Source organism: Balaenoptera acutorostrata, chromosome X (assembly GCF_949987535.1).
Source record: "Balaenoptera acutorostrata chromosome X, mBalAcu1.1, whole genome shotgun sequence".
Lineage (NCBI taxonomy): Eukaryota > Metazoa > Chordata > Mammalia > Artiodactyla > Balaenopteridae > Balaenoptera > Balaenoptera acutorostrata.
Window position 1 is genome coordinate 121,105,701 of NC_080085.1, and position 7,973 is coordinate 121,113,673.

General features: G+C 48.5%; 1 protein-coding gene across 1 annotated transcript; it reads left to right on the forward strand.

Annotated features, from left to right (window-relative positions):
* Positions 1–742: 742 nt before the first annotated feature.
* On the forward strand, positions 743–1,872 carry HAPSTR2 (HUWE1 associated protein modifying stress responses 2). Its single transcript, XM_057538800.1, has one exon. It carries the CDS (start codon positions 743–745, stop codon positions 1,571–1,573), a length of 831 nt encoding a protein of 276 aa, XP_057394783.1. The 3' UTR covers positions 1,574–1,872.
* The last annotated feature ends 6,101 nt before the right edge of the window (positions 1,873–7,973 follow it).

Sequence of the window (7,973 nt, forward strand, 5' to 3'; positions counted from 1 at the left end):
GGGCCGTGCTCTTTCCACTCTAACCCCCGGCCTTCCCGGATCGGCGCCCTGGATGTGATCGACACCATGAAGTTGCCCCATAATCCTCTCTGGCAACATAGGATGTAAAATTTGATCAGCTCATTGGATGAAGCCGACAAGTCTCAAAAATGTGTGAAAAGGGGGCCAAGCGGTAGGCAGGCGCCGCGTTGAGGCAGCGCTCCAGCCGGCCCCCCTCCGAGTTCCCAGAGCGGCAGCCGCGGCGGAGCGGGGGTTGGGACCGAGCTGCGGGGCCGCGGCGGCGGCGACCGAGCGGCCGCGGCGGCTGCGGGGAGGCCGCGGCGCCGTTGGGGGGCCGTAGGAGCGGACCGCGGGGCCGGAAGGGGGCAGTGAGGCGGCGCCCGCGGCTGCGGAGTTATCTCCGCGCCGTAGCCGGGGGCCGGGCCGGGCCGGGCCGGGCCGGGCCGGGCCGGGCGGGGCGGGGCGGGGCGGGGCGGGGCGGGGCGGGGCGTGCACCAGGGCCCCGGGCGGCGCGCGCCGGAACAGTTGGCCTCAGGGCCCCGCCGCCCGCGCTCCCGCCCGCCGGCGCACGCGGAGGAGGTGGCGGTGGCGGAGGCGGCGGCGGCGGCGGCGGCGGCGGCGGTGGCGGCGGCGGCGGCCGCAGAAGGAGGAGGGGAGCTCGGAGCAGGAGGTGAGGTGGAGGAGCAAGAGTAGGCGGAGGAGGAGGCGGCGGTAGAGGAGAGGAGCGGCCAGAAGAAGGAGGATGGAGGAGCAGCCGAAGGAGGGCGAGGCCGAGGTCGAGGAGCACTGGTTCTCTAAGTGGGAGCGCCAGTGCCTGGCCGAGGCTGAGCAGGAAGAGGAGTTGCCCCCCGATATGCAGGAGGAGGCGACCCCTGAGGCGGCGGGGCTCAAGAGCGAGAAGCAGAAGCTGTGGCACCTCTTCCAGGTCTCAGCTACCGCTGTGGCCCAGCTCTACAAGGATACGGGGTGCCAACAGCCAGGACTCTCCTTGTGGGACCCCTTCCAGAGTGCGGCCACGGCTGTGACCAGCCTCTACAAAGAGAGCGGGGATGCCCACCAACGAAGTTTTGACCTGGGCGTCCAGGCTGGCCACCATCGTCGCATCAAAGATGTGCTGGAATGGGTGAAAAAAGGCCGGAGCACCATTCTTCGAGAAGATCTGATTAGCTTCCTGTGTGGCAAGGTGCCCCCCACGCCTCCGCCGCCGCGCAGCCCGAGGACGCTCCCGAAGCCACCCGCCGGGGCCCCCAGCCAGGCCGCGGCCACCGAATCCGGCTCGTCGGTGGACGTCGACCTGCAGCCGTTCCACGAGGCCATCGCCCTGCACGGCCTCAGCGGCGCCATGGCCAGCATCAGCGTGCAATCCGGAGCGCCCGGCTCCCCGCCTCAAGCCAGCGGTGTGGCCGGCGACGGCCACCGAAGAAGTAGCTTCCTCGAGGACGACTCGAACCCCATCGACTCCGAAGAAGTAGCCCTCCACCTGGACAGTGGGGGGACCCGCAAGCGCACCTCGGCCCAGTGTGGTGATGGCGACACAGACTCCCCAACCCACAAGCGCAACCGAATGATCTAAACTGGTCTAAACCGCCTCGTGGGTCGCCAGCCGCCATATTGCTCGGCCATCATCTTGCTCGTCAAAAGGGTCCTTGAGACTGTTTGTTCCTTCTTTAAGTTAAACAAAGAGTTCTATCAGTTCGCCACAAAGAAACTTTAAAAGTATTCCAGGAGAGGCAACCTATGGCTCTGACTTTCCCCAAAATATAATACTAGCAGAGAACAAGTATAATGTAGTAGTTAGCAAGACCGTTTAATGCAGAAGTATCCGGTCAAGCTGGAGCCTGGTTTATCTTGTTCACAGTTATATTTCTTAGCATCTGGCACAGTTGCTGGTGCTTAATAAATGTTTGTTGACTGAATAAATGTGACCTTATTTAAAAGTCTTAAAGGGGAAGGACTAACAGGTGTTTGCTTGGTTATAGGATACTTTTATCCTTTATTGTTTGGTTGTTTGCTTTAACCGTTTTTGGATTTTTTTTGCCAGTTCAATTACATGTTATCAAAATGAAAAACTTGATATTTTTGTGAAATCTGGAGTTTTCCATTTTTGCTCCACTGTACCATGCACCTAATTTCTAGAAAGAAACTGCAAGGTGTACATATTAGCCTGTGAGTTTTCTTTTTTAAAATAGTCATTTTGGTGATTATGTGATGGGGTAAAGTGCTATGATGTTTGGGCAGGTAATACTTGCTATTGAGTCAATTTAATGCTCTTTTTAGGAATAGTAAGCCAACAATTGAGAGCCTGAGATCAAAGGTGGCATTCCTGGTGGTGGTCCTTTTTCTTAGGGATATAAAACCTTCCTTTTTCTGAAGTTAAGTCTTTTTGGTGATTTCTGTTTTGAAGTGGAAGCCGAAGTAGAATGAATTTCTGGGTTTTATTTAAGGGTATAGCATGATATAATTAAAAGAGCATGAGCTTTGATATTAAAAGGATCAACAGTAGAATCCTAGCCCCACAGATTCACTGCATGATTTTGGGCAAATCACTTAATGTCTATTGACCTCAGTTTTCCATCTGTAAAATGGAACTATGTGTCTCTTAAGGTCGTTGTGAGGGTAAGATGAAGTCCACATTTCAAGTACCTAGCACAATGCTTGGCACCTAAAGCATTAATGTTCTCCTTTCTCTATAAATAAAAATCAGTAAAACATTAAAATCCACTACATTTTAGAAAAAGCAGAAAAATAGATCAATTTAGAAATCAGTAGAAGCTCTGGGTTTGAGCTGGAAACTATTGTTACATAGTTGAAACTTGCCTAAATATCCCAGATCTTGTATTAATTTTAAGTGTGTTTAGCTCCAGTTCTCAGGATCATCCTTCTGGATGTTAGGGCAGACTTGTAGTTCCTAAAATTGCCTGAGGGATGCACCTTGCAACTGGAGTAGTGAAAGATCTACCTCCTCTGGCCTGAAAGAATATGAGAAGCGGGGTAAGGACGGAAAGGGTTTGGAAATGAAAGTCCTAGGGACACCTAAAAGGCAAAAGTGCTTCTGAATAGGGGTGAGGCGGAGTAGACGTGATGAAAGGGGTAGACTGGGTGGGGTGGGGGGTGGAGGAGGTGGAAGTGAGGTTATGGAAGGGGTGGGGGGAAGTTAGAACGAGCAAATCTCCCCAGGCTCTCCCTAAACCAGTGCATAAAATAGCAATAGTATAAATAGATGAGTAATACCTTGCCCTTAGGTTCACCTCAAAGAGTTGTTTCTGTTTTATTAGTGTGACCTTTGCAATAGATTTGTAATTGACTAGTGCATTGAAATAATACAACAAAGTGAATTCCCTAATGGAATAAAAACTTGCTATAGAGGCACTCCACAAGTACATACTGAGGCACCATGCTAGGCCCCAAGAAGGGATGTTAAAAAAACAAAAACAATCCTTATGCTCACAGAGCACATCCTGGCTTGGAAGATAAATTAATGTAGTCCAGAAAGCACTTCTAATAGTATGCAAAACACCGAAAGGCTATGCAGAGGAATTCAGAGGCCAGAGGGCTTCCTCACCAAGAGGGTCACAGCTTCTGGAGGAGGTGGCATTTGAACTGGTGCCCAGAAAAATAGGAAGGGAGGGCACAGGGGATACTAGCAGGGGAAGGATATCTAACAAAGTTTGAGAAGGAGGAAAACAGTAAACTGGGTTCAGGGGATCACAGGTGCTGGGTAGGGGGAGGCAGGGGAGGTAGGGACCAAAGTACAGGGGGTCTCAAATGCCTGGCTCGGTACTTTAGATTCTGTCCTGGGGCAGGGGGGTGACACCACCCAATCTGTGCTGTAGGAGAATTGGTCTGGCAGGATGCCTGGTTGTCCAGCGCTGAGACGCTGGAGCAGGGGATAACCAGGGTGTCCCTGGTGGGCGCTCTTTACTGGGGATGTTGCCATTTGGTTAACCAGGATTGTGGCGATATTTAACTTGACAGGGCTTTCTCTGGGAAGCCTTTGCTCACTTATACCCTCCCACACTTCAAACCATACCAGGTAGGAAGCACCTTCAGTGTGTGTTCTGCACTGCTTCTAGGCTGAGAAAGCCTTCAGTTCCAGCTGCAGAATCTCTTGGCGGGCTAGTCTTGACGTAACAAAATAGCCATGCCTTTTATCATTCTTCTGCTGCTTGTCTTTGAGAGTCCTCCTCCAGGGGATCACTGGGGCATTCGGGCTGCAAGACTGACTGAGCCACCGCAGCAATTTTAACAGGTAGGTATAGAGAGTTGTAAGAGGGCATGTCAGCATGAGGGCAGGGACCTCATTTGTCTTGTTTCTTTCTGTAATCCCCAGAGCCTAACAGTGCCTGATCCACGGGCACACAATAAATATTTATTTAATGAGTGGATGAGTAAGCCCTCATCCAGACCCAGTTATAGCTATTCTCCCTTTCTCTGTTTACCTACTGCCCAGGAAAGGCACCTGAAGCCCATGCTCTAATTTCTAGATGATTCTCCCCTGTGTGCGTTTTCCTAACTATTAGATTCAGCATTTTGCAAAGTGTGGTCAGTCCCATGACCACCTCCCTTGAGAATCCCCTGAGTTGCTTATGAAGCTGGCAGCTTCAGAAGCACCCTCCAGGTGAATTACAATCTCAGTGAAAGGGTCCCAGAAGTGACCTCCTATCTGGAGGAGGCCTCGGTGATCATGGTACACAGTGAAGTCTGAAACTCCAGTGACCCCATTGTGAGATTCGTGATTGATTCAAGGGACTCATTTTAGTATATGTGATGCCGAAGTGAGCGCTAAGGGGCTCATTTTAAATTGATCGTTGCTGGTGAACTTTCTGTGCAGGCTTAAAGTGAGTCTCCCCATCTGTACATATTATCTTTATCATGACTTTGCGTATTTCATACATTTTTCTTCTAGGAGCACAGTTGAGAAGACTGAGGAAAAACGATATTAAGTTACTTATTTTGGTCCTTTCATAGGAGGCTGAGAGAAGGCTCTGACTTCCTCACCACTAGCTGAGTATTTTATCCATTAGACCATTGCTTCCTAATCAAAATTACGAACTGAGAGTCAGGAAACATTGCACTTAGATCACTTTGCCTTTTGTGAAATGGTGATAGAGTAGAGGTCAGGGGAGGATTGGTTGTTAATCAGCCTGGGGCTTTGAGGAGGTTTACCGACCTCTTCCAGTAGCATATGCTTGGTGGGATCCTTCCCAAATTTAGAACCAAGAGGGACCTTAAAGATCATCTAGGGAAGGGTTAACTATTCAGTTTACAAACGGGGCAACTGACCTCACTAGGGAGGGCCACAGTGACTTATTGGTAAGACTGTTGCCCCCTACCAGGTTCCAGTCCGTTGTTCACTTCCCTGGACCTCCCTTAGTCATATTGTGTATGGCTTTTTAGTATGTTGATGATCAAGTGGAGCTAGGAAACTTGTACTGTTGTGAAGCCTCTCTTTACTCTGCTGTGTAGCCTCTCTTTACTCTGTTGTGTGTGTTTGGGGGAAGCTGTTGGAGTTGTGCATTCAGGGAACATGTCACCCCTTCCCACCACCACCACACTCCAGCCACCAGCAAAACTGGGCCACTTAAAGTTTCCTGAACTTTTGATCATCGCTGGCCTCTGGGCCCTTTTACCTTATTGCTTCCTTGGCCTCTGATGCCCTGCCCTAAACTCCTTTTTGTCTACTTCACTCCAACTCAGCCTTCAAAGCTCACCTCAGACTTTACCTTTTTTTTTTGGATACCTTCCTTGCCCTTACAAGTTGGGATTAAATGGCCCTCCCCAAAGTTCCCACTTCGGACTTATCATTGTGTTGTCAGCTTGTGTCTTTGCCCCACTAGATTGTAAACCACCAAGTTTCATCCCAAGAGGGTCTCTTTCCTAGGAGGTGCGTAAAAATCTCCATTACTGCGTGTGTAGGCTGAAAAGGCATATTCAACATTACACTATACTTTTTTTTAAATGAAAGAATTATTGTCATAAGATTATATTGTGGGAAGAAAAGCTCAAAACAAAACTTTGAAGGGGCGGTGTTATTCTATCAGGCATTAAATGTGCTTCCCCAAAGAAGTGTAGCATATAAAAAGTTATCAGCATTCTTTCTCATTTGTAGGTGTGATTGTACTGTTTCAGGCTTCAGTGGCAAGCACACAGGATCCTGGCTTAAGCCTTGACTTTCCCAATAACTGATCTTGAACAAGTCAGCCCTTTTTTTGCTTGATATATGAAATAAAGGAGTTAGTTGTATCAGATGATCTTTAAGGTCTCCACAAGCTCTGGCACTTTCTGATCTGTGATTTAATTCAATAAGCAGCGGTAGTGATAACCTTCTTTCTGTGATATTCTCATTTAGATTATCTAGTGTCTGACCAGCTGAGTTCTGTGAGCCCCTTGAAATCAGGACTGCCGTGTTGAAACAATTCCAAACCAGGAGACTCACTGGGTGGTAGTGGCATGGCCACTTGTAAGATGGGAATGTATATGCACAGAGCAGCTTACCTTTCTCTCTTTTGGTTCCGTCTTCCTTAGGAGGTCAAGAAGTTAAAAAAAATTTTTTTTTGAATACTTAAGGTGTATATTACAGTCAAATGCCTCCTTATTTGGGTACTTTCCTTTCTCCAATATAATAAGTTGATCAGGAGGTTGTTAAACAGAGAGATGAGTTCATAGACTCATTGGACTAAAGGGGGACCTGGAAGGCCACTGACTCCACATGGCCCAACTCTGGCGAGAACTGGGATACAAGCCATCCTGGATCCATGAGCTGCTCTCCTCATCTTAAAGATCTTCTAGGAGAGTCCAAAGCCTTCCTCAGGAGCTGCCAAGCAGGTCTTTCAACCCCAGATTCAGTGTACTTGCCCTCCCGCCTAACTGCTGACAAGCTGGCTAACCGCCTCAGTGCAATAAGCCTCCCGCCTTTGTCAAATCTCTCATCTCCAAACCTGGGCTTTGGACATTTAAACTAACTTTTCTCACCTTTTTCTTGTCTTTTTTTCTTCCTTTCTTCCTTTTTTTTTTTTTTTTTTTGGTTTTTCCAGCCTCTTGGTTGCATATAATACTTTGCGTTTCTATGATTCCTAATACACTGCCCCAAACCAACATATAGCACATATTATATAGTGTGTCTTACATTCCCTCTCCTATCCCTAATAGAGACCCTGGCTGCAAGTTTCTTGTTCTTTACATCTTGAAATCCCAGGCTTTCTGGACACTAGTACCCAATTTTGTGTTTAAGTGTGAAGATCTTAAATTGGAAGCTTATGGGAAAGTTGGGAGAAATGTTAGATCATTAAGAAAATCATGTGCCAAACCACGTGGGAGCCTCTTAAATACAACTTTGGTGGTCATGACCCTGGCCAGAGGGGGAAGCCTGTGATGTCACCCCTTCCCCGAGTCCCAGTTTCACGGATAGTATCTCTGAATGGAATTGTCTGAGGGAGATTGTTCCTTGTGAAAAGTTCACATGATGGAGTTTGAAGAGCTTGTTTCACTCGGAGCGCAGCAGGACGGAGTGGTTTGGAATGCAGCATTCAGTGTGTTCTGTTTGGCTGAAAGCTGTCACAGGGAACAAGTACTTAGCAAACAGCATGAACAAGGATTTGAACTAGAAAACCAGAAGGGCCTTGACAACGTTGTATTAGTGGCTTGTCTCCTCAAAAACTGCTCAATGGTACACAAGGAGGTGATAAAGAAGACTAGGAAAATATGTAAATAGATTTGGGTTTCATTCAAAACAAGCCAGTGTAAGAGTGTCCTAATATGGGTAAAGTTAGAACAGGGGTTGCTGGATCACTGTGACCATCTCCACTTTACTATGTCTGATCGGATTTTTTTTTTTTTTTTTATTGATTAATTGATTGATTGATTGATTGCTATGTTGGGTCTTCGTTTCTGTGCTAGGGCCTTCTCTAGTTGTGGCAAGTGGGGGCCACTCTTCATCACGGTGCGCGGGCCTCTCACCATCGCGGCCCCTCTTG